At 37.6% G+C, this 26899-nt stretch overlaps 1 protein-coding gene and 1 non-coding gene across 4 annotated transcripts in view; one reads left to right on the top strand and one right to left on the bottom strand.

Annotated features, from left to right (window-relative positions):
* Galntl6 (polypeptide N-acetylgalactosaminyltransferase like 6) overlaps positions 1–26899 on the bottom strand; it is a 1046769-nt gene that overhangs the window by 593010 nt on the left and 426860 nt on the right. For all 3 annotated transcript variants that reach the window (XM_057752992.1, XM_057752993.1, XM_057752994.1), the window contains one exon: positions 15413–15551. In XM_057752992.1, coding sequence (XP_057608975.1) covers positions 15413–15551 — 139 coding nt within the window. The remainder of the gene's footprint in view (positions 1–15412; positions 15552–26899) is intronic.
* Positions 8588–8694, top strand: LOC130863268 (U6 spliceosomal RNA). Its single transcript, XR_009055698.1, has one exon. It is a non-coding gene; the product is annotated as a U6 spliceosomal RNA (small nuclear RNA).

Here is a 26899-nt window from a genome sequence, read left to right as displayed (position 1 = left end):
TACAAAGTAAATGGACAACTCACAATGGGAAAGGATTAACTAGCTATTCTAGCAGGAGAGGGTTAATCTTCAGAACATTTAAACACTTAACAGATATCTAGAAGATGAACAAATGGACAAGTCAATGAACAAATGAGAAGATGCTTTTCAAAAGATTTGCAAATATCCAGTAAGTGTGTGAAAAAAATATTGCCAGCTTTACGTGACTAGTAAGGCACAGCAAAACCATGTTGGCCCCCTCTTGTTCATTTATTCTTTTATTTTCGAGATTATAATAAATGACATCATTTTCCTCTTCCCCTTTTTCTCTCTAGACCCGCCATATACTTTCTTTGCTCTCTTTCAAGTTATCTTTTCCATTAGTTGTCACTGTATGCATAAATAAGTGTATGTATATACATATATGTTCTGAAATACAACCAGCTCAGTCTATATAATTTTACCTATATGTATGTTTTCAGGGATGATCATTTGCTACTGATTAGCCAGTTGTTTTGATCTTTCTTGGAGAAGACTGTTTCTCCTTTTCTTAACATTTCTTTGTTGCTTGCAGTTCTTTGTGTAGGGTTGAAGTCTCACGGCCTCTCGTCCAAACACTTTGGCATGTCTGTTGTTGCTACCTTTGTTCACTTTATCTGTAGACCATCACCCTAATGAGTCTTTGTGGTGTTGCTTCTGATTATTCCTGGGAGATACAGTGTCAGAGGAAATCCTTGACCCTCTGACTCTTATTTCCAACTTCTCTTCTGCAAAGTTTCTTGAGCTTTAGGTACAGGAGTAGTTTGTTGGACGTATTTGCTGGGCGTGTCTTTACGGGGATGACTTCACTGCACCATGTACTATGATTTCCTTCTAAGTTGTGAGCCCGTTTTCTTTCACTGTTTTCAAATATTCTCCTTGGTGTTTTGTAGGAGACACAAGGTCCTTGTGCTCACAGATAATCCCTCCCAAATTAGAAATGTTCTACTTGCACATGGACACCACATTATTGTTTTTATTTTCTGCAAGCTTCATAGTTTGTTGCAAATTTACACAATAGATATTATATTGCAGCAATTGGGAGTGCTAATGTTTCTACCTTCCCTAGTTTGTTATTAGAATTTTTTGTTTAACTTGTAATAATTGACCCAGTTATTTTAGTGAAGTCTATTTCTTTCCAGTACTGTATTAAAGCTCTACTGTTGACACTTACAGAGGGGCAGCTTTGGTATTCTCATACTTAGAAGGAAGCAGTGACAGTGGTAACATTTTCCCCCTTCCAAACCATAACGTTTCTGAATTTTCATAACCCTCATTGGCTGCTTTATTATTTTCGTTAATGCAACATCTTGGAATATAAATCATTCTACAGGCAAAGCTATAAAAATTGTGTCTTTTTAGAAGACATATCTTCCAAGGTTCCAGACTTTTATTCTTTGAGAAATTCATACAGCATATTTTACTGTATTCGTTTCCACTATCCAACTCTGTTCTTATCCAACATCATGTTATTTCTCTTGGTATAAAAACTAACAGCAACAACAACAAACAGGAAAAAATCAACATAAGAAAAATAATGGAGTTCAATTTGTGTTGACCACCTACCAAATGCCCTTGAGCATCAGACCTGCCCTGGGTTGATATTACCAAGCTCTGGCATCTGTTCTTATTTCAGAACTCATCCCAACTATTCAGTTCTTCACTTCTTTTCTGACAAATATCGGTCTACAGAGATAGCTGTATCTTTGTGAAATACACTAGCTGCCTTGCAGGTGATTTCTGCTACAATCTCTAGCCTTTGTCAGTGAGCTGAGCTGTTAAAATTGTGTGTTATATTGCAAAGCATTTGCTTTCTTAGGTAAGAGCAGAAACAGTAATTATCCGACGGCATGGAACTCCCTCCAAAGCAGGGACCTTCACAGGACTTAGGAGAGCGTGCCAAGATCCCAAGGGCGACACTGCATTCCAGGCGCTGAGGTCTCCGGAAGAGGGAGCAGCAGCTGCTTCACTCACTGGAGAGCACATCACAGTTATGGAAACTGTGATTGGCAATGAAGTGATTCCAGCATGCCACATGCCAGGAGCACTTCTGCTGCAAGAGTGATGCCCAAGAGCAGGAGACCCTGCTGCCTCTCCACTGTGTACATGCAAAGTTTTACCTTAAAGCAACAGGGAGCAGGAAACTGGGTTAGAAAAACTGTAACACCATCTCTCCCAGGAAGCCATTCTGACTGGGAGCATGGCCCAGAGGCAGCCCGGTGAGCCTCTCTCTGAAGGCACATAGGAATCTGACTTGCAGAGATGGCAACAAAGAAGGATGACACACTTCTGGTGTACATATCTTCTCTATTTCTTTTCCTACATATTGCAGCATATTTCTTGAATAGATGTTAACTCATTTGCTTTTGGGGACAATTTTTAGGGGCTTCAAATATGTTTGTTTTGAAGGTGCTTTCCCCAGTTTCATTGGGGAGTAGGCTGATACTCCTCCATTACAGAAGTTAATCCCTGGGTGAATTATCTTTGCAAACACATTTTAGTGCTTGTCACTCATATGATTGATAAGCACTTTGTCATAAAGGCAACAAAGATTACACATATTATTGAAAATACAAAAGGAGGTTTAATCAATATTATGTGTTTTAATATATTTATTCAATGATTTCTTTGAGACTATTTTAAATGAAACAAGGCACAATTATGTGCTAATATTTGAGAAGTTAGAAATGTAAAAATATATATTTAAAATGTTACTATAATATGTGAATGAGGTATTTGTTTCAATCTTACATTACTGCTATTATTCACTGATGATTAAATCAATTTTGATTAATAATTAGGTTAGAGCGTAATATGTTTTTAAAGTTGCATTAGTATTAGGTATACATATTTTCCCTTGGCTATCAACATAAACATCAAATACATTTTTCCTACCACATTCCAAATCAAGTGACAAAATTTACAATAATTGCCCAAAATTACATGGCTCACTGGTTGAAAAATAAATCTATCACTTTCCTGAGAACAGCAAAATATTCCTCAGCCCCTCATTTGTTATGTGTAAGTTATGGTTTTAAGCACTGAGTTTCATTTCTGAAAGCTTCTGAAAGGAATAAAATTAAGTAGTGAATTTAGAGTTGTGCTTGCTACAATAACATTTGCAAAAAAAAAATCCAACTTCTTCTCTACGTGTTAAAGGCCTCCCTTAGAATTCTCTATGCAGTCCAGGGATCTCAACCCCTAATGCTCTGTCCTTGGCCTCTCAAATGTTAGGATCATAGACAGGGGCAGCCATGCCTGACACCTATGCTCTTTTCTTTACAGAATTCAAGACCTGACTCTATTTCTCAGTCTCATACGCATTTTTGCTTTTTCATTTGATTCTTATTATAAGTTCACACGCACACAAACACACACATACACACACACAATCTTGAAATTCAATAGATACAATTTTAAATCGGCTAGCTCATTCCTAAAAGATTATTTTTTTTTTTATGTACACAGCTCTCCCACCAACACTCTGAGACAAAGGACCCCCTTCTTCAATCTCTCATTTCATTTTTCAAATAGCCTGTTTCATGCTCTGTCATTCATGCTGAAGGCTGAACGCCTGACAGCTCAGCAACCGTTATCTCTCTGAGGAAGGTTTTCATCTCCATAGGGATATAATAGACAAGTTTCACTTACAGTGATAAAACATCGTTTCTGTTTCTCAAACTTTAGTCATAAGATGAGGAGTATGTGTTACATTTGTTATCCTGGTAACTTCATTATAAATCTAGATCTTGACTTCTAGAAACACAATGACGTCCTGATGCTTATACTGTTATACTTAGGAATATACTCACAGCTTTGTCAAATCTGGAAGATACTCAAATATGTTTTAAAAGTTTGATTTTATTTGTTAATTACAGGCCATTCATTCTTCCAGTATGTTGCTTGTAACCTTTATTGATTTTTCTCTTAGTGCTTTGAAACGATCTTAACTTAAACAGCATTTGATTCAAAGACCACATTTTCTACCTTCCGCGCTGATGGTATCACACTTGGCTAGAGTACAGAGAGAGGCATTTTAGTTTGTGGCTGAATTCGCTTGTGAACTTACTGAATGAGATTATTTCATCAGCTTTGCATGCATGTCACCATAAAAACAGGAAGGGAGACTCATTATTGGTAGGCAAAATGTGCTGAAAGCTATTATAATTGAGAATAAGAAGCAATATTCTTGAAAACTTTTGCCTATTTACAAACATTTCTGTGAATGAGCATTAGCATTAAAGAGTCAAACCTATTAAATCATACTTTAATTTCATATACAATTAAGATAAATATTTTAAGTCTATTGAGCGAATCTTAATTAAAAGTTGAATATATATTTATTAATTTTTTAACTAAAATTAACTGACTAATTTAATTATAGAATGGCAGTTCAAACATAGCATTAGAATTAATTTATTCCTTCACAATGTACATTTTTATGCTAATGAAAATAGGCAAGGTAAATCATCATTAGAAGTAAGAAATAAGCAAACAAAGAAATGCTGAGTGGTTTTGCTGCAGTTGATTGGCAAACCTGGTCTCAGTTTACAAAATCTTACTCTCTACTGAGGAACCTGAAGGAAGATTACATCCTTAGTATAGTAGACAAACAATTCCAAAGAAAACCTGAGCGTTTCAACTTCATTATATTAACTGTGGAAATCTGGTCTGTTAGAAGCAGCAATTTTTTGATAGGTAGGAATATTTAGAATATGGAATGCTGAAAAGTCAAAAGTTCATCTGAAGTTCTGAATATGCTCACAAGGTCTCTTTATTCTATGTAGATGAAGTATCTGGAGCTGTTTATTAGGAAGGAGAATCTTTTTCTGATAGATGTTGTAATTTAGACAAGGGTTATAAAGGATTTTGTGAGTGGGTGTGCAGTGTCTTCCTTAGCGTTTCTAGGACCAACCTGGTCCTTAGTAAGGCTGAAGAGGCTATGGGCCCTATTATGGAACTTAGGGGAGAGGTGTAGTCTGGGTTCAAGGAGTGTTAGCTAATGGTAGACAGTGTCATAGGTAGGGTTCCTAGATCCTTCCTGGCCTCCAGTAGAGCCAAAGCCTTCTTCCAAGGTAGTAAGACAGGATACAGGGCCCAGAGGTGGAGGTGCAGTCTTTGGCTGATGGACAATTTTCAAGTGGATGGTGAGCAGTGTCTTCCCTGGGGTCTCTAGGATCACACTGGCCATTGGTACAGCTGCCAGGTTGTGTGCCCTTGTGTGGAGCCCAGGAGAGGGAGCGCCGCAGTCTGTCTTTGTGCAGTCTTAACTGCAAATTAAATATGTTCTACATAATACAAACATATATGTGACATCCTAGGTAGTTGTCTAAATATGAAAGTATAACACAATATTTTTGTGAGGGAAAAATAAATTGTGTTATTTTGAAGCCAAGTCATTAATATAACTACTGACTAGACTATTGTCGCACAAATGCCCTCATATCTATTCAGCATTGTATGAAATGAAATAAATTATACACAGAAGATGTAAAGGAATATTCTATACATTGAACATACAGACATGACAAAGTTGAGTGGTTAAAGTGTACAGATTATATAAATTTTATCTTAAACACATACAGAATAATAGTATGGAAAAGTACGGAATATTTAGACAATAACGGAGCACAGATAATATAACACAGAGATGGTAAAAAATGAATTAAAAAACCTAAATAAAAAATCTTGAAATAATTTAATTACTGGGATGTAAGTAAGACTCCTCAAATTATTGTCCACTCCCATTTGATTTTACTTCATTCATGGTTCTAAGACCGTGGTTTTGTTTTTGCCTATGACATATCTGTTATTGTCTATGACATATACAATTAAATATGGGTGTTAGCTTTGATAACAGTGAAAAAAGAAGAAATAATAAATATAAAAATATAGCTTGTAGACTGAGATTTCTAAAGTAACTCATAATGAATTAGTGTAAACAAAGTTGTATATTAAACATAGCAAACCATGCATAATGCACATTACCTAAACGTGAGCAGGTGAACTGGTACATAGACCAGAAATGTATACCAGAGGCATACACACTGGGAGCTTAGGAACGTCAATGAGGTGTCAGTTAAGAAAAGCTGTAAGATAATATGTTCACAGTATGTTTTAAAGTCCAGAAAAGCACGGCCTTTCCTAATGGCATTCTGAGACTACATAAAGTTTCTTTGAACTGTCACGTTTTAAAGTCATCCAAATCTTGCATCCTGTTCTACAAAGGGAAACAATATAAACAAACTAAGTCAGTTAGCTATAATACTTAAACTAATAGTCGCTAAATAAGTGTCGATTGGATTCTGTGATTTCTAGGATCATTTACACAGAGAATCACAGTGTAACTATCATATATATATACACATATATACATATATACACACACACACACACTCACACGCACGCACACACACATTTGAAATGTACAGGGAACCAGAAAGCATCAAACGTCAAGCAATATGGGTCCTGCAAGACTTTAGCTTGAATTTTTCTGCAGACGAGATTCTAACAAAGTCAGGGGGGTATCACCGTTCTCTTGGAGAACTGGATATGAACTGACGTCAGGGTAAGCTGTCACCATGGTCATTTCTAAAAGCCTTCCTGATATACAGTCTCACTAGTTTCTTTTTTAAAAAAAATATTTTATCTTATTACTTAAAAAACTACCAATGCAAATTCCCACTCCTTCCCCTCCTCCCACTCCCTCTCCTCCTAGAGTTTTTTTTTTTTTAATCATTTTGTTTGATATAATTTTACTCAACAGCATTTGACCTTTTTTGGAATCTAGCCTCAGTAACAAAGTAAGAGTGTGGTAAGAGTAGCTACTATTTGCTTTCTTAACATTTAGAATAATATTTTCTTAATAATCCAAGCTCTGTGGATATAATACAAATTTCAAATTAGTTTTGTTTTTACTTCTTGGGATTGTGTAAGGATATGTTTTTTAAATGTTGTGATTACACTAAAAATAAACTCTTAAAAGAGTGGTCTGTCATCTTTCCTCCGCAGCTTCTGTGTTGCTAACTGTAGCGCTTTCCACTCGAATGCACCTTAATAGGTTGGAAATGTTGGGGGAGAGGGAAATAAAAGGAAATTATTGTCTGAGAATATTTATTATGTCAACAATGCAGCCTAATCGTCTTTAATGGAACACAATTAGACATTGGAATTTCTCAAAACAAGAAATGTTTTGGGCAGTGGGAACTGCTACAGATAATTGTAAATAATCTGAGAATAATTAGTCTGAATAAAAGGTTGACAACAATATATAGAGTTTTCAGTTTGAGAAAAATTTATTTGCTCTTCACATTAATCCTCTACTTAAGGATATTAGAAAATGTAATTTAAAACAGATTCTGAAAAGAAACCCAGTGATTATTGTATTTGTCAAATAAATGGACGAAGTAGTGATGGAAATAAAATAATAGCCCCCTAAAGTATAAAATGTTTTCCTTCTTAATGGTCAATTATCCTTAAATAACACAGTTTTACATATTTACAATTCGTATTTAATTTATAGCTCTAATCATTATTTTTCTTGGTTTCTGCACATTTGATTCTCTCCCTTCCTCCACCTTCTATCCCTTGCTCCCCTGTTCTCTCTTATACTAGTATTTCTTAAAGGAGACTAGGATGGGAGGCTCCAGTGAAGTGGAAAATCCTGTTCACATAGCATGTCATCAGATTTTTAGCTTTCAGAAAACCACAAAAGATTCCACTCCCCCCTCATAATTAGCAATTTAAAGGTAATCTTGAGGTCACTATAGAGAGGTGCTTTCCAGAGGATTCCAGGCAGCATCGTTCGTGGATTAATATATACAGTAGAACTCTCTGTCAATTGCCAAACCACAAGCAGTTCATAAAGTGACAGGGAATTGAAAAAGGAACTACTACCATGTAATCGCTCATTCTAATTACTCCTTATAGGAATATTAGGTCAAGGACCCAAGCAAATGCTAGCTTAAGAAAGCAGTCCATTAAAGGTTCATGTACAAATACAGTTCTGATAACATGTCAACCAGAGAAAAAATATTCATCATCAATCCATAATATCAAAGATAAAAAGTATAGACATCTAAAAACATTTTATTTTAAATAAAGATAATATAGGCAATGAAATTGGAATAATTTTCAGAATCCATGTTATGGTTTAGTTTCAAAATGTTGGCCACAATACAAAGATCTGGTCTCCAGAGGCAACACCGTTTTGGGAGGTTGTACATCTTTAGGAAGTAGTGATTTGGTAAAGGAAATGGGTCACTGGAGGTGGGCCTTGTGTTTTATATCCTGGTTCAATTTCCTGCCCCATCTCTGCTTGGGAGTTCACTAAGGGTAAGTTACTGCTGTCCAGATGTGTATGAGCCCATTACTGAGAGCACCATGATGACTCACAGCTGCAGGTTGGTCCTGCTGCAGTTCCCTTTCTGCTGTTCACCTCAGAAGGTGCTGCTTCATCACCTCAGAACTCAGCCAAAATGTCAAAATAAAACCTTCTGCTCCTTCCGTGTTTTCTTGTTTTTTGGGGGGCTTTTTTTTTTTTTTGCCTTTTTAAAAATTGTAGCAGGGTGTGCTCGCTTCGGCAGCACATATACTAAAATTGGAACGATACAGAGAAGATTAGCATGGCCCCTGCGCAAGGATGACACGCAAATTCGTGAAGCGTTCCATATTTTTAGTCCAACAAGGCCCACAATAACTCAGACATCTAATGACCCTTCACCAGCACAACTTGAAGAAGGGAAACACACAAACTCTACTACCAAAGGAAAGAAAGAAAGAAAGGAAAAATGGCCAGAGTTAACAACCACTGGTCATTAATATCACTTAATATCAATGGACTCAACTCACCTATTAAGAGGCACAGGCTAAGAGATTGGATACGAAAACAGGATCCAACATTCTGCTGCTTACAAGAAACACACCTCAACCACAAAGACAGACATCTACTCAGAGTAAAGGGCTGGGAAAAGGTTTATCAAGCAAACGGACCTAAGAAACAAGCAGGTGTGGCCATACTAATTTCTAAGAAAGTTGACTTCAAACTAAAATCAATCAAAAGAGATGGAGATGGACATTTTTTACTCATAACAGGAACAATTCACCAGGATGAAATCTCAATCCTGAATATATATGCCCCTAATATAAAAGCACCCACTTATGTAAAAGAAACGTTACTAAAACTCAAGGCAGTCATCAAACCACACACACTAATAGTAGGAGATTTCAACACTCCTCTCTCACCAATGGACAGGTCAATCAGACAGAAACCTAACAGAGAAATAAGAGGATTAAGGGAGGTAATGAATCAAATGGACTTAACAGACATCTATAGAACATTCCACCCAAATAGGAAAGAATATACCTTCTTCTCTGCAGCTCATGGAACCTTCTCGAAAATAGACCACATACTCGGTAACAAAGCAAACTTACACAGTTACAAAAAAATATCGGTAACCACCTGTGTCTTATCAGATCACCATGGATTAAAGTTAGAATTCAACAACAATGCTATCCCCAGAAAGCCTATGAACTCATGGAAACTGGACAGTCAACTACTGAACCACACCTGGATCAAGGAAGAAATAAAGAAAGAAATTAAAGTCTTTCTTGAATTCAATGAAAACGAAGACTCAACATACTCAAACCTATGGGACACTATGAAAGCAGTGCTAAGAGGAAAGTTCATAGCATTAAGTGCCCACTTAAAGAAAACGGAGAAAGCACACATTGGAGACTTAATAGCCCACCTGAAAGCTTTAGAAAAAAAAGAAGCAGACTCACCTAGGAGAAGTAGAAGACTGGAAATAATCAAATTGAGGGCTGAAATCAACAAAATAGAAACACAGAAAACAATCCAAAGAATCAATGAAACAAAAAGCTGGTTCATGGAGAAAATCAATAAGATTGATAAACCCCTATCCAAACTAATCAAACGGCGGAGAGAGAATACGCAAATTAACAAAATCAGAAACGAAAAGGGAGACATAACCACAGACTCAGAGGAAATTCAGAGAATCATTAGATCTTACTACAAAAATCTGTATGCCACAAAATTGGAAAATGTTATAGAAATGGACACTTTTTTAGATAAGTACCATATACCAAAGTTAAACCAGGACCAGGTGAACAATCTAAATAGACCTGTTAGTCGCGAAGAATTAGAAGCTGTTATAAAAAACCTCCCCACCAAAAAAAGCCCAGGTCCAGACGGCTTCAATGCAGAATTCTACCAGAACTTCCAAGAAGACCTAATACCTATACTCCTTAATGTATTTCACAATATTGAAACAGAGAAGTCATTGCCAAATTCCTTTTATGAAGCTGAAGTTACTCTGATACCAAAACCACACAAAGACACAACCAAGAAAGAGAACTACAGGCCAATCTCACTCATGAACATCGACGCAAAAATTCTCAATAAAATACTGGCAAACCGAATCCAAGAACACATTAGAAAAATTATCCATTATGATCAAGTAGGCTTCATCCCAGAGATGCAGGGCTGGTTCAACATACGAAAATCTATCAATGTAATCCATCATATAAATAAACTGAAAGTAAAAAACCATATGATCATTTCATTAGATGCTGAAAAAGCATTTGACAAAATTCAACATCCCTTTATGATAAAGGTCTTAGAGAGATTAGGAATACAAGGGTCGTTCCTAACTATAATAAAAGCTATTTATAGCAAGCCGTCAGCTAACATCAAATTAAATGGAGAGAAACTCAAAGCTATTCCACTAAAATCAGGAACAAGACAAGGTTGTCCACTCTCTCCATACCTCTTTAATATAGTGCTTGAAATTCTAGCAATAGCAATAAGACAACATAAGGGGATCAAAGGGATTCAAATCGGAAAGGAAGAACTTAAACTTTCATTATTTGCAGACGATATGATAGTGTACATAAGCGACCCCAAAAACTCCAGCAAAGAACTCCTTCAGCTGATAAACACCTTTAGTAGCGTTGCAGGATACAAGATCAATTCCAAAAAATCAGTTGCCCTCCTATACACAAAGGATAAGGAAGCAGAGATGGAAATCAGAGAAGCATCACCCTTCACGATAGCCACAAATAGCATAAAATATCTTGGGGTAACCCTAACCAAGGAAGTAAAGGATCTATTTGACAAGAACTTTAAGTCAATGAAGAAAGAAATTGAGGAGGATACCAGAAAATGGAAGGATCTCCCTTGCTCTTGGATAGGGAGGATCAACATAGTAAAAATGGCAATTCTCCCAAGGGCAATTTATAGATTCAATGCAATCCCCATTAAAATCCCATCAAAATTCTTCACAGATCTTGAGAGGACAATAATCAACTTTATATGGAGAAACAAAAAACCCAGGATAGCCAAAACAATCTTATATAATAAAGGATCGTCTGGAGGCATTACCATCCCTGACCTCAAACTCTATTACAGAGCCTCAGTATTGAAAACAGCTTGGTATTGGCATAAAAACAGAGAAGTCGATCAATGGAACCGAGTAGAAGACCCTGATTTTAACCCACAAACTTATGAACACCTAATTTTTGATAAAGGAGCTAAAAGTATTCAATGGAAAAAAGAGAGCATCTTCAACAAATGGTGCTGGCAGAACTGGTTGTCAACGTGTAGAAGAATGAAAATAGATCCATATCTATCACCATGCACAAAACTCAAGTCCAAATGGATTAAAGATCTCAATATTAGTCTGAACACACTGAACCTGATAGAAGAAAAAGTGGGAAGTACTCTACAACATATGGGTACAGGAGATCACTTCCTACGTTTATCCCCAGCAGCACAGACATTAAGGGCAACATTGAATAAATGGGACCTCCTGAAACTGAGTAGCTTCTGTAAAGCAAAGGACACTGTCACTAAGACAAAAAGGCAACCCACTGACTGGGAGAAGATCTTCACCAACCCTGCAACAGACAAAGGTCTGATCACCAAAATATATAAAGAACTCAAGAAACTAAACTTTAAAATGCTAATGAACCCAATAAAAAAATGGGGCACTGATCTGAACAGAGAATTCTCAACAGAAGAAATTCAAATGGCCAAAAGACACTTAAGGTCATGCTCAACCTCCTTAGCGATAAGGGAAATGCAAATTAAAACAACTTTGAGATACCATCTTACACCTGTCAGAATGGCTAAAATCAAAAACACCAATGATAGCCTTTGCTGGCGAGGTTGTGGAGAAAGAGGCACACTCATTCATTGCTGGTGGGAATGCAAACTTGTGCAACCACTTTGGAAATCAGTGTGGCGATTTCTCAGGAAATTTGGGATCAACCTACCCCAAGATCCAGTAATACCACTATTGGGAATATACCCAAGAGATGCCACATCAAATGACAAAAGTATCTGTTCAACTATGTTCATAGCAGCATTGTTTGTAATAGCCAGAACCTGGAAACAACCTAGATGCCCTTCAATGGAGGAATGGATGAAGAAAGTGTGGAATATATACATATTAGAGTACTACTCAGCAGTAAAAAACAATGACTTCTCGAATTTTGCGTGCAAATGGATGGAAATAGAAAACACTATCCTGAGTGAGGTATCCCAGACCCAAAAAGAGGAACATGGGATGTACTCACTCATAATCGGTTTCTAGCCATAAATAAAAAACATTAAGCATATAATGTGTGATCCTATAGAAGTTAAATAAGAAAGTGAACCCAAAGAAAATCATATAGTCATCCGCATGGAGAGGGGGAAGTAGACAAGATTGCAGGGCAAAAACTGGGAACTTGCGGGAAAGGTGGCATGGGGCAAAGGGGAAATGGGATGAGAAACATGAGAAGGGGAGGATGGGAGGAGCTCGGGGGATTGGGATGGTTGGGATATAGGAAGGATGGATACGGGAGCAGCGAAGTATATATCCTATCTAAGGGAGCCATCTTAGGGTTGGCAAGAGACTTGACTCTTGAGGGGTTCGCAGGTGTCCAGGATTATGTCCCCAGCTGGTACCTTGGGCAACTAAGGAGAGGGAACCTGAAATGACCCTATCCTATACTGATGAATATCTTGCATATCACCTTAGAACCTTCATCTGGCGATGGATCGAGGTAGAGACAGAGTCTCAATTTGGAGCAACGGTCTGAGCTCTTAAGGTCCAAATGAGGAGCAGAAGGAGGGAGAACATGAGCAAAGAATCAGGACCACGAGGGATGCACCCACCCACTGTGACAGTGGAACCGATTTATTGGTAGCCCACCAAGGCCAGCTGGTCTGGGACTGAATAAGCATGGGTTGATTCTGGACTCTCTGAGCATGGCGGTCAATGAAGGCTGATGAGAAGCCAAGGACAATGGCACTAGGTTTCGATCCTAATGCATGAACTGGCTTTGTGGGAGCTTAGCCTGTTTGGATGCTCACCTTTCTGGACGTAGATAGAAGGACCTTGGTCTTCCCGCAGGGCACGGAATTTGGACTGCTCTTCAGTATCGAGAGGGAGGGGGAATGGAGTTGGGGGAGGAGAAAAGGAGTGGGGATAGGGGGAGGGAAGTGGGGGGAGGGGGCAATATTTGGGAGGAGGGGAGGGAAATGGGAATCGGGGAGCAGGTGGAAATTTTAATTAAAAAAGAAATAAATAAAGAAAAAAAAAATTGTAGCAGGGTGACAATGAGGGCTGACTAAGAAGCCAAGGACAATGGCACTGGGTTTAGATTCTACTGCATGTACTGGCTTTGTGGGAGCCTAGTCTGGATGCTCACCTTCCTAGACCTGGACAGAGGGGGGAGGGCCTTGGACTTCCCACAGGGCAGGGAACCCTGACTGCTCTTTGGACTGAAGAGGGAGGGGGAGGGGAAGTGGGGAGAGTGGGAGGGAAATGGGAAGAGGTGGAAATTTTTAATAAAAAATAAAAAATTTGTAGCAAGAATGTTGGCATTCTTTTCGAATTGCAAAATTATTTAATTTTAAATAAACACGTGTAACATTGCAAAATTACACGTAATTTTTAATTCAAATGGCTAGTGCAACACTTCACTTACATATACCATAATAATATGCATTAAAAATAATAACACCAAGTGTGAGAGCTGGCCCTGGGTTCACAAGAGCAGGAGAGCTACCCCTGACCCTCATCTGCTTCAGCAGACAAGAAAGCAGTCTCTGCTTCCCGTCTGGGCAGTACACTAGAGCTGACCTTGTTGTCAAGGACGCAGGTGAGTCTACCCAGAGGCCTTGAGAGCAGGAGAGCTAAACCTGCTGTTCCCCCATAACCAACATAGCAATACAGAGAGAGGGTGCTACACAGGGCAAAACAGTAGAACTGGCCCTGGTGATGTGAATGTGTGGTGATTGGGTGGTGGTGGTGGGAAATCTGAGGGCCCAAGGGCAGAACTGGTCCTGGTCCTTGTTGCAGGCTACATTAAGTGGTCTAGCCAAGGCAGTGCTAAATAGCTCACCTACATACAGATGAAAAGGGAAATCTAAAGAGATGACCAATCCAGCTACCACCCAGGCCTAGAACCAGTTGGCCCACCCTAACATCCACTGAATCTATGTTAGAGCATATGAAGGCAACAAACCTACAGACGCAAAACAACAGGATCTCCATGACACTGACAGACAGCAAGAGGATATTGAAGAGGAGCCCCAGTGAAAGCTTGCCATCGGTGGTGTACCAGAAGCCAGAGGTCTCCAACCAGACCAATGACTCATGGTAATGAGCACTTGAAAGCAAACACAAACAGACTAAAGGGTAAATTATGTGTCTCAATGGAAAACACTACAGCTTCCTGAAAAGATTTTCCTCTTCTTCTTCTTCTTCTTCTTCTTCTTCTTCTTCTTCTTCTTCTTCTTCTTCTTCTTCTTCTTCTTCTTCTTCTTCTTCTTCTCCTTCTCCTTCTCCTTCTCCTTCTCCTTCTCCTCCTCCTCCTCCTCCTCCTCCTCCTCCTCCTCCTCCTCCTCCTCCTCCTCTTCTTCTTCTCCTTCTCCTCCTCCTCCTCTTCTCCTCCTCCTCCTCCTCCTCCTCCTCCTCCTCCTCCTCCTCCTCCTCTCCTCCTCCTCCTCCTCCTCCTCCTCCTCTTCTTCTTCTTCTTTTTCTCCTCCTCCTCCTCCTCCTCCTCCTCCTCCTCCTCCTCCTCCTCCTCCTCCTCCTCCTCCATCTCCTCCCTCTCCCCCTCCTCCTACTCTTCCTCCTCCTTCTCCTTTCTCTTTCTTTCTTTCGTTTTTGTTACTTTGATTTATTTGGTTTTGAGTTTTTCTTTTAAAATTGGTTTTGCTTTGTGGGGGGAGGTTGCCAGGGCAGGCGGTGGATGCCAGGGGATAGAGATAAGTGGGATCAGAGTCCATGATGTGAAATGCATAAAGAATCAATAAAAGTTAAAAACAATAATAACACAAAATAACCAAAGTAACAAACACATTTGACGTGTTCACACTTACTTAGCGTGACGGATATCTGGCAGAGACCTCTCTAAAGCAATTTTGTTGCTGACAAAAATATTGAAGCCGTTTTCCCTGTAAGCTGAGTCATCCTGGTATTCTTCAGTAAGGGGATATGGTTTTCCATGTTCACCTTTCCCTACAAAGGAAAAAGAAAAGGTTTTCATCTGATAAAAAACTATTTAATATTCTAGAACAGATATTCATAAATAAATGATGTATAATAAAAATGTGTAATTTATACACACTGGCATATTTTTTAGCCTTGAAGAAATATTGAAAAAAATGACATATTCAGAGAAATGTTGAACTGAAAGCTATTATATTAAGCAAACAAATTAACACCCAAAAGACCAATACTTGGTTTTGTCTCATATGTAGGTGTCAGATTTTGATATTTATATATGTCTGAAAGAACACCGGCAAGTTCCCATATGCAGGCATAGACATGAGGATGCTGGGGGTAGCCATCACTTGTTGCTGCTCTGCCTTACACACCGATGCAAGTTTTCTAGCAGAACTCACCCCAAACCTCTACACAGCACATGCTTAGACCTCTGCACACATTCTTGAACTTACTTGCAAACAAACACCATACTTAGATGTGCATCACAAACATACGTACTTGCAAAACATATTGGTATTTGTCTCCTGGCTAAAATGACATTAATAGAACTGTCTTGACGAATCAATTTTGAATGTGTATTGATTGTGTACTATTTGCACCATTGGGTATGGAAATCGAAAATGTACATAGTATCGTGACAGACCTGCAAAAGCTGGGAGCATGCTATTATTAGGAAGATAAGGGCAAATTTATTAAACGGCTGCTTCAAGGACAAAACCTGGCATGTGTACAGGTAAAAACTAAAAACAAGTAAGCAGAATTCGATGGACTAAAGAAACTAGTGTAGGCTAACTAGGGACGGAGGAGTGTGGCTCAAGTTTCCTGTATAGAAGAGGATATGAACCATTTTTAACGAGCTAGGGCCGGAGGCATTTTACATAAGAAGAAACTGGGATAATTGAATTGTGAAAACCCAACATTGAAATGCAGTGCTGAGCAAATATTTAACAAATCTATTTTACAAGACAGAGATCTGTTAACATTGAATACTGAGAATAAAATAGACAGGTCAGAAGAAGGATTCTATGACACTGAGTTATTCAGACTCTTCCTTCTGAGCAAGTAGCATGAGGTTAATATTAGAATCAGGGAGGATGTGCAACTGGGAAACTCAAACATACTTGAATCTGAATCTTTTTTATTGATTTTTATTGAGCTCTACATTTTTCTCTGTTCCCCTCCCTGCCTCTCCCCTTTCTTTCAACCCTCTCCCAAGGTCCCCATGCTCCCAATTTACTCAGGAGATACTGTCTTTTTTTACTTCCTATGTAGGTTAGATCCATGTATGTCTCTTCTAGGGTCCTCATTGTTGTCTAGGTTCTCTGGGATTGTGAATTGTGGACTGGTTTTCTTTGCTTTATGTTTAAAAACCACTTATGACTGAGTACAGCCAGAACCTGGAAACAACCTATGTGTGCTTCTCCTGAAGAATGGAAAAGGAAAATGTGGTACATTTACACAATGGAGTACTACACAGGATAAAAAAAAAATAACGACATCTTGAATTTTGCAGGCAAGTGGATAGAGCTTTTCTCTTCATTTTTTTCTTTTTCTCCTCCTCCTTCTTCACTGACTCTTCTTTTCCTCCTTCCTGCTGTTCCTCCTTCTTTTTCTTTTCCCCCTTCCTAATCCTTGCCTTTCTTCCTCAACCTCTCCTTTCTATTTCTCTCTTTCATATGCACACCAACCCTTCTCATTCCTCGTCCCTTTTTAAAAAGACAGTCTTGCCATATGAACCTGGAAGTTCCTATGTAGACCAGGCAAACTCAAACCTTGTGGTGATTCTCTTGTCTCTGTCTTATAATTGCCGGGATTGCAAGATTGTGAAAATCTTTAGAAACATCTGCTTTCTTTAACATATAATTATAGTGAATTAATGTTTTACTACTTCATGACTGTCTTTCAGTGGATATAAACACTATGTAAAAGCAAAAAATGTTCAACATAATGTCACCAACTTCGAAAAGGTGATTATGACAGAGCAGGTACCAGTCCATATTATTTGGGGAGTAAGCACAAGAAGAGGTGCTGAGAATTTGGTACCTATTTCCTAAAAGAAATAAAGTCATTTATTTTCTTGAAAGCAAATATCGACCACTTTATCTCAGAAAGGGTTTGAGGATTAAATGATGATTATCAGAGTTACTATTTTGACATTAAAATTTAAGAGAAAATTTAAAAAAATAGGATATTGGAATTAAAGAGAAGTATAACAATCTTTAAGGCAACTCAGGTCTGGGAACGTGTTTTGGGTGCAGAATCTAGCTCACTGAGTGATGCTTTTGCTCTGTCTAATTTCAGTAGAAAGCTCTTTATATACATACACTTCCAGTTGTCCCTATATATATTATGGACACCTGGGATGTGTGGAGTACCAATATGATAAAGTGTTTAAGTGAGATTTTTTTCTATTATTATTATAAAGTAGGAAGTTTTCACCATGCTGCCTAGTCTGTCCACAAACCCCTGTGCTTGTGTGTTTTCTCTTCTTAGTCTTATGGGGGGGGGTGTATATACATACATACATATATACACACATGTACAGTTTCTTCAATTCCCCGAACACTGAATACCTATATCTAAGCATCTAAGCACTTAGCTACATCACGAGTAAAATGGATAAGCAATTCTCATCATGCTCATTCACAGCAGGTGAGCAGTCTGCTTAGGTGGAAGTCCTATTTCACGCCTCATTCGCAGGCTTGACTGTATCTTCTTGGAAGTAACCACTGAAGATCAATTTTACAAAAACTTCAGATTGAATATGAATATCAATAAAACATGTTCACAAGATATTATATTCCTCTTTGGGGGAACCTAGTAAGTCATTCTATTTTGGAACTGTCATTAGATTGACACTAAATTTGCTTTAAATGTTCCTCATTAGTTTTTTATTTGAATAAGCAACAGATTTGTTTGAAGATGTCAGAGAGGGTTGTGTTTTTTCCTTTTTTCATACCAAACTATCTCATCATACTGGTTGTTCCTTTCTTAAAACATATTATAGTCAAATCTCATAAACTACACATTTTCTTACCTTGATATTGTAAATAAAAGTAATTGAGTATGTGCATATTAGAAACTAGACACTGGGTACTTAATGTGTGCTTATGAAAGTTGGAAGTTTATCACTACAGTATTCGTCAAAATTGGTGTATGTGACGTAGAAACCAACAGAAAAAGTTGTGAAGTAATGCTCTAAAGTTTCTTTTGTTGTCTTTGTGTGTTCCTCCATTGTAATATTTTTATTGATTCCTTTCAATTACATCCTTGGACTGTTTTTGCAGCCTCACCTCCTGAAATAGTTATTGTATTTGCTAGGACACAATTTAACAGACTTGGGGTTCTTTTTGTATGATTGTTCGTTTTGTGTTTTGCTGTTTCTCTCTACTTCTCTGGTTGTTCTGGTGTCCTGGAACTCACTATGTAGACGAGGCTGGCTTCAGACTCAAAGATCTGCCTGTTGCTGACTCTTGAGTGCTAGGATTAAAGGCATGTGCTACCACCGCCCAGACTGGGTTCTTTTTTATTACAGCTTTGGAGAAAGGCTGGTAGAGAACAACATGAATGACTTTTCATATTTTGTGTCTGGGTAAATGTAGTATGTCCTAAAATTTAGGCATACACACTTATTGAATCCTTGCTAATCATCTGACTTCAGAGTGTGTGGAAATTTGCTCCACAAAACAATGCATGTCCTGCTATACATAAAATTCTCAGTGAGGTTATGAATCTGCAGTACTAGATCAGCAAAAGGAAACAATTTGTCAAGAATAACATGGCTTTACATACATGGCTTCTTGAGTATATTCCTAATATTTGTATGCCCTAACATACAACAAAAGTATATGCTCAACTATGTTCATAGCAGCACTGTTTGTAATAGCCAGAACCTGGAAACAACCTAGATGCCCTTCAATGGAAGAATGGATGAAGAAAGTATGGAATATATACATATTAGAGTACTACTCAGCAGTAAAAAACAATGACTTCTTGAATTTTGCATACAAATGGGCGGAAATTGAAAACACTATCCTGAGTGAGTTAAGCCAGACCCAAAAAGAGGAACATGGGATGTACTCACTCATATTTGGTTTCTAGACATAAATAAAGGACATTGAGACTATAATTCGTGATTCTAGAGAAGCTAAATAAGAAGGTGAACCCAAAGAAAAACATATAAACATCCTCCTGAATATTAACCTTCATCAGGCGATGAAAGAAGACAGAGACAGAGACCAACATTGGAGCACTGGAATGAAGTCTCACGATCCAAAGGAGGAGCAGAAGGAGAGAGAGCACGAGCAAGGAACTCAGGACCGCGAGGGGTGCACCCACACACTGAGACAATGGGGATCTTCTATCGGGAACTCACCAAGGCCAGCTGGCCTGTGTCTGAAAAAGCATGGGACAAAACCAGACTCGCTGAACATAGCAGACAATGAGGACTACTGAGAACTCAAGAACAACGGCAATGGGTTTTTGATCCTATTGCACGTAATGGCTTTGTGGGAGCCTAGGTAGTTTGGATGCTCACCTTAATAGACCTGGATGGAGGTGGGTGGTCCTTGGACTTCCCACAGGGCAGGGAAACCTCTTTGCTCTTTGGGCTGAGGAGGGAGGAAGACTTGATTGGGGGAGGGGGGGAAATGGGAGGTGGTGGCGGGGAAGAGGCAGAAATCTTTAATAAATAAATTAATTAATTAATAAAAAATAAAAAAATAAAAAAAGAAATATTTCAGTGTTAGGAACTAAATGTTGCTGAGGTGAGGAGCCATATATATATTGGTTTTTCGAGACAGGGTTTCTCTGTAGCTTTGGTGGTGAGGAGCCATATTTAAAACAAAGTAACAGCCAGGCGGTGGTGGCGCAAGCCTTTAATGCCAGCACTTGGGATGCAGAGGCAGGCAGATCTCTGTGAGTTCGAGGCCAGCCTGGTCTACAAGAGCTAGTTCCAGGACAGGAACCAAAAGCTACGGAGAAACCCTGACTCGAAAAATAAAATAAAATAAAAAAATAAAACAAATAACATAACAATTACTTTTTTCTTATTATATTTCCATTTATAAACTATATTATATTTTCTCTGGAAAATGTCGTTCTTTATTTGTAAAGTAGAAATTTTGATTATTAGATTTTGTTGGTAAAATAAATATAAAATATGAAAATAGTAATTGTCTCTCGGTTGATAGCTATTTGATATTCTTCTAAGCTTTATGGAGTACCAGCATTGAAAATCCTTAAATATATTTGGAATTTTTAAAGTTTTGTTTTCTTTGTTGTGAGTACATGACAATTTTTGTTATACCATTTTTCTCTTTGGTAGTGCGGTGGGTAGATATTTTCTTCCAGCTTTGGACAATGATAAATTAGAAGCATGTATATCTCCTTTGTCCTTTCTAAATTTCCCCCTATTTCTCTCTTTTATTTGTCGGTTGCTTTTATTTTGTTTTATGTATTGTCTTTAAAGGTGAACTGATTCACAGAATTAATCAAGAACATAATGACTGCTTCTCTATGTATAGTACTACAATACTGATTAATCTCTCATCACAACACAGCTTCGCAGATGTGTAGAGAGAGATTCTGAGTTGAAAACTAAATAACCAGAACCTAAATTTCATATCAAACTTCCAAAAGGAACTAGAACTATGATGAGCTCTTTAGCTCTTCGTCTCTCGGTATTTTCATGAAGGCAACAAGTGAAGCTAGACAGATAATTAGTATTTTAAATTCCCCCCAATCCTCTAATTGTTCTTTCCTGTATAATCACATTTTCTTGGATAATCATATTAAAATGACAAACTTGATAATACTTGAGGCATCTTTTACTATAAGATGATTATGTACTTAATGAAACTTAATATTCAGAAGAAAGCAATATAATTTAGTCATGCATACAATCTATGATTAAAATTTGAGAGTCCTCTAAGAACTAGGATATAAGATTCTTGTAATCAGATTTTGTTCCTCAAATATATATATTTATATGTATATACTTACAAATATGGAAATATATATAGAGATAGATAGATAGATAGATAGATCACATTTATAGAATTGAGGTGTAATTAGAGTGAAGAAAGCAGAAACAAGCTAAGATGTAGGCACTCTGAAAAATTTTATCATCAAAGATACCATATTCTTTACTATTCTGTTGTCAAATACTACAAGTAGTGTTACATCTCATACTGAACTGAAAAAAATAGTAGAAGATAAAGTCAAGTTTCCTCATAAAAATTGCAATTAATGGTTCCTTAGTTAAATAGTAACATTCTCAATTTTTTTATTTTTTTACTATTTATTTATTTATTATAGATTTCTGCCTCCTCCCCGCCACCGCCTCCCATTTCCCTCCCCCTCCCCCAAACAACTCCCCCTCCCTCAGCAGCCTGAAGAGCAGTCAGGGTTCCCTGTCTTATGGGAAGTTCAAGGATAACAGTCTCAATTTTTGAAGGAACTCATTGAAATTACTCTATCCAGTTAAAGTGATCTAAAAGCAGAGATAAGAGAGAAAGCCCCCAACTATAGCTGCATCATCATAAAAAGTCAAGTATAAAAAAAAAACTTTTTAAAAAAATAATAAAATAAATGTTAGAAAGGGAGTTCATTGTTTTCCAGAAGGATTTTGGTGAATAAAGCAAGTGTCTACTATTAATCAATTATCAAAATCCTATGAGAAAGAAGATGAGTTACAGGGGAAGGATGAACCAAAACTAAGAATGTATAAAAATGTCACATGAAAACCTACTTTTATAAACTTATTAAAGAGAATTTAAAATAGACCTCAAATGGAAGAATTATACATGGGTGGATGTTGATCCTAGACATCATGAATCACTAAAAACAAGACTGTAGTGTCAGATATGTGAAAACTTCATAAGAACTGTTGATCAGAAAGGTTTCAGAGAGCTCCTACACTATGCAGGTTATGATAGTTAACCTTGATTGCCCACATACTAGATGGTAAGACCCTATCGCTGATGGCACGGTGTACCTTGATTGCAAAACATAACATTTTGCCAAGACAGCAAGGCACCATTGCTGAAGACACCATCTGCTCAACTAATTGGACATGGATAGTATAGCTGATGCTTAGACACCCTATATCCTAATGTCTTTGGTACAGAGAGGTACTTCATAGGCTAACAAAAGAAAAATGTGGAGTCCAACCTAGTTATGAACCTTTGATTTATAATGCTGTCCTGCCTGCAAAATATGATAGGGCAATGGGGGCACAGAGCTTGTGGGAATAATCAAACAATGCCTGACTTGTCTTAAAGCTCACTCTACCAGATGGGATACATATTTGGCATTGCTTATGTGATCAAAAGTCAGATAATAGATAGCCCAGAGGTCTAGGGTAAAATCAAATGCTATTGGTCTAAAAAATAGTGATAAAATGACTCTGAATTATATTCTTCTATATGCAAAGATCGGTGCTTTATTCAGTCATCATTAGAGCATCTTCTTCACTCAGGAGATGGGAACCTATGCAGAGACCCACAGACATACATTACACACACACACATACACACACACACACACACACACAGAGAGAGAGAGAGAGAGAGAGAGAGAGAGAGAGGTCACAAAACTCACATTTCTAAATAGATGTCTCCATTCAATCCCTACATTCAGAGCTCAGTCTGAAAAAGGATCCAAAAAGAGACAGAGTAGGTGGTCACCAGGAGAACAAGGTTCCCTAAACCATGTGAATAGGCTTGTATGAACTCATAGAGACAGAAGATGCAAACACAGTGCTGAGAAGGGGCTGTACCAGGTCCTCTGTGTATATATTATAGCTTTCAGCTTAGTATTTTCCTGGGACTCCTGAGTGTGTGAATGGGTGAGTCTCTGATTCTTGGGCCTGCTCTTGGGGCTCTTTTCATTTCTGATCACCTTGTCTAGCCTCCATGTGATTGATTCTGTTATATCTTATATTTTATTTGCTCATGTTTGGTTGTTATCTCTTAGAAGTCTGTTCTTTTCTAAAGAGGCAGGGGCAGAAAGGGAGAACATCGGGATTGGAAGGGAGATGAAGAGGAACTGGAAGGAATAGAGGGTAGTGAAATAACCACCTTGTAAGTTCAAAGAAAGAAGGAAGGAAGGAAAGAAATATTCACTTGAAGCATAGATTCCCATCTCCTAAAATAAAACCAGATTAACATTCAAAAAGTTTTGTTAACATAACAATGCCAGAATGGTAACCAAAAAAACTTGAAATAGAGATTAAAACTTTGCAAAATTACGGTAAACATGAAAGTGCTTGATTCTTCTAGGAGATTTGTTGAACTACGTATTGCTTAAATATTGCAACTGTAGACATGAAGAGAATGACAAGGTCTGAATTCAAGATCTCACTTCTATTTCACTTAGTAAACTATAGATTTCACATAATAACAAGCGGATTGGCATTCTTGTAATGGTTTACTACTCTGACACACACTCTTGTTTAGCATCATGAAAATGTATGCAGGATGTATCTTCTCAGTCAATTTAAATGGCTACTCATTTTGAGGATTTTCAAATAATTTGATTTCATTTTAATGTGTGTGTGTATTCTTGTGTGTTTGTAATCCAAAAGTTAATGAAAAATACCTTTTCTTAGGTGTTCCCTTATATTTTGTGATAAAGTCAGTCACTAGGTTATCTGGCCATTGAGACTCATGGAGACACCTAGCTCTGCGATTATGAACACAAACCACCAAGACTGCTTGTTAGAAATAAAACTCATGGTGGTCCTCATGTTTACTAAACTATATACCCAGTTCCCAAATGAATATGGTTTGTAGATATCTATTAGTTCCCTACTGTTCACATATGTTCTCAGAACCATCGTCTGTAAAAGAAATAATAATACACAAAAATAGCTTCCCTAAATGTAAATTAGGGTAAATTGTGATCATTGCCAAATAATACAAAATAGGAAAACATAATTAAATTTATTGACATTTTTAAATCCAATAAAGAAATGGTCCTTAAAATACAACCTTACTAAGAAGGTCACTTAGAGTGTAGCTATGAGACAGAGAAGGAAAATGAGATAATCATAACACTATTAAATAGTGACAGAATGGCTATCTCTGTGTCCTGCAGAAAAGTTTAAATGCTTCAACTTCTTTTCAGTAACAAATACTATTTAACAATTTATTTTGATTTTACAACTTGACTGGCAGTTGAAGAAAATAAGCATAAAAATCAATTACAAAATTTGTTTAGTGAAGCATTAGTTTTTTTAAGACATGTTGGGATATAAGAGTTTTAGACATGCATGATGATTAAAATTCAGTTCTTTAGCATTCTATGAGATATTAATTACTTCATATTATATTTCATTTATTTATTATTTTTCAAATTTCATTTTAAATTCCAGCAACAGTTCTCTCTTACACCTTCCTCCAGCCCTGCCTCATCTTCCCTAAGCCCACTTCTCATCCATTCCTCCCAATGGTAAGTGCTCCCATGGGGAGTCAAGTCTGGCACATTAAGTTGGGGCAGGACCAAGCTCCTCCTCAATGCAGTAAGGCTGAGCATGGCATTCCACCATAGGTAATGGGCTCCAATAAGCTAGCTTATGCACCAGGGACAGATTTTGATCCTACTGCCAGGGGTACCTCAGAGAGTCAAGTTTTACCTCCCACATATAGAGGGCATAGTTTGTTCTCATGTAGGCTTCCTGTGGGAGACAGTAAGGCAGAGGGTAGGGACTTGGTCCTGCCCCCAATGGAATGTGCCAGACTTTGTTGATCCTCCTTTGGAGCCTTTACCTGTTTAGAGGAATGAATGGGAGGTGGGTGGTGGGGCAGGGGGCAGGAGGAGGGTGGAAGGGAGAACTCTAGTTGGAATGTAAAATGAAATTAAAAAATATATAAATTTTGAAAAATTGTAATATGGAGGAATTGATATACCCATAGAACTCTGGGGGATGGAGATGTTAAGAACACCTGATGCTCTTGTAGAGGACCTGGGTTCAATTCCCAGCACCCACATGGTGGCTCATATATTACAGGTTTTTAAGTCAGGCTCATGTAAAGCGATCTCCTGTTACATGGTAAGTACAACAGAGGGAAGAAGAATGAACAAGTCAATGTCGGTTGATACTGGCATTTTAATGATGAACAAAATTAGAACTTGAGAAAATAATGATAAATAAATTTTGTATATACACTCTGTTCGTTCATTTAATCCCTAAGGTACAATTTACTTTCAAAATGTGTATTTTTAAATCAGGCAGGATGGCAAGCCTGTGCAATTGGAGTACTGAGAAGGCTGACACAGGAGCGAGTCCCAAGCCATCCTCTACAGCGTGGTAGTGTTAGGGAAGTCTGAGCTGCGTAGTGAGACCTTGTGGCGAAATTTCCCAATAAACCAAGCAAACAAAAATAGCAAAGTAATTAGATTCAAAGAATTGGGGCTCAATTATTTAATATATCAATTTTCACTTTATTCCACAAATATCTATTATATCCTCTTTACAAAGCAAAAGCTGTTAGTAAGATTTAAAAACATGGGTGAAAATTGGCATGGCTCCAGCCTTCATAAAATCGTCTTATAACTTCAAAAATGAATTATAACTAGATAAATATACCCAAGTTCTGAGACAGTTCTGATTCTTGTAAAATGCTTCCCTTTCAAAAGAATTCAAAATCTTTCATATTTTTCCATGTAATCCACTAGTTCTATTCTGGGAACCTGAATAATGAGCTTAGATTTTCTTTATCACCTTCAGTGAGAAAATCATCATTTTTCCTGTCACATGTCATTAGTTTATGTACATCAATATTCAGCAGAGTAATTCAAGGCCTAGTTGCTCTTCTGTTCAGTTTATGATATTTTTGGGATCTGAAAGCAAAATCCATATGTATATTTTGTAAGATTGCTTAAGATTGTATAAGCTCTGTTGTATTTTTCCTGTTAAGGCAGGTAAATTCCTCAGTTTATAATTTTCCCAGAAGTTCAATAGCTTCTATAAACAGCTCAGCACCGGCGGTCATTTGCCCCATAGTGAAGCCCTGCATGGAAAGTATGTCTTCATTCCCCCTTAACGCTCACATAAGTAGACACTTTTTTTATATTATTGCAAAGCAGTAATACCTACCTCTTCTAGGAGATAAACTTTTCAATCTAAACCACAAAGAATAGACTATATATTCAGGAGTCTGTAAGTATGCCTTCCCCTGTGAACCGTTTGCCTCAGTACTTAAGAAAGGTTTATGAGTCACACTGATCGAATATATCACATACATATTTTTTTATTTTCCTTCTTTTATCCTTTCCAATTTCAGTTTTAAGTCTCAGGTTTAAATATTTCCCATTATCAGAGAATCTTCTTCTCTCAGGAAATGAAAACCTGTACA

Source organism: Chionomys nivalis, chromosome 20 (assembly GCF_950005125.1).
Source record: "Chionomys nivalis chromosome 20, mChiNiv1.1, whole genome shotgun sequence".
NCBI lineage: Eukaryota > Metazoa > Chordata > Mammalia > Rodentia > Cricetidae > Chionomys > Chionomys nivalis.
Note: the sequence above shows the minus strand (reverse complement) of the source record. Positions and strands in the feature narration are given on the sequence as shown.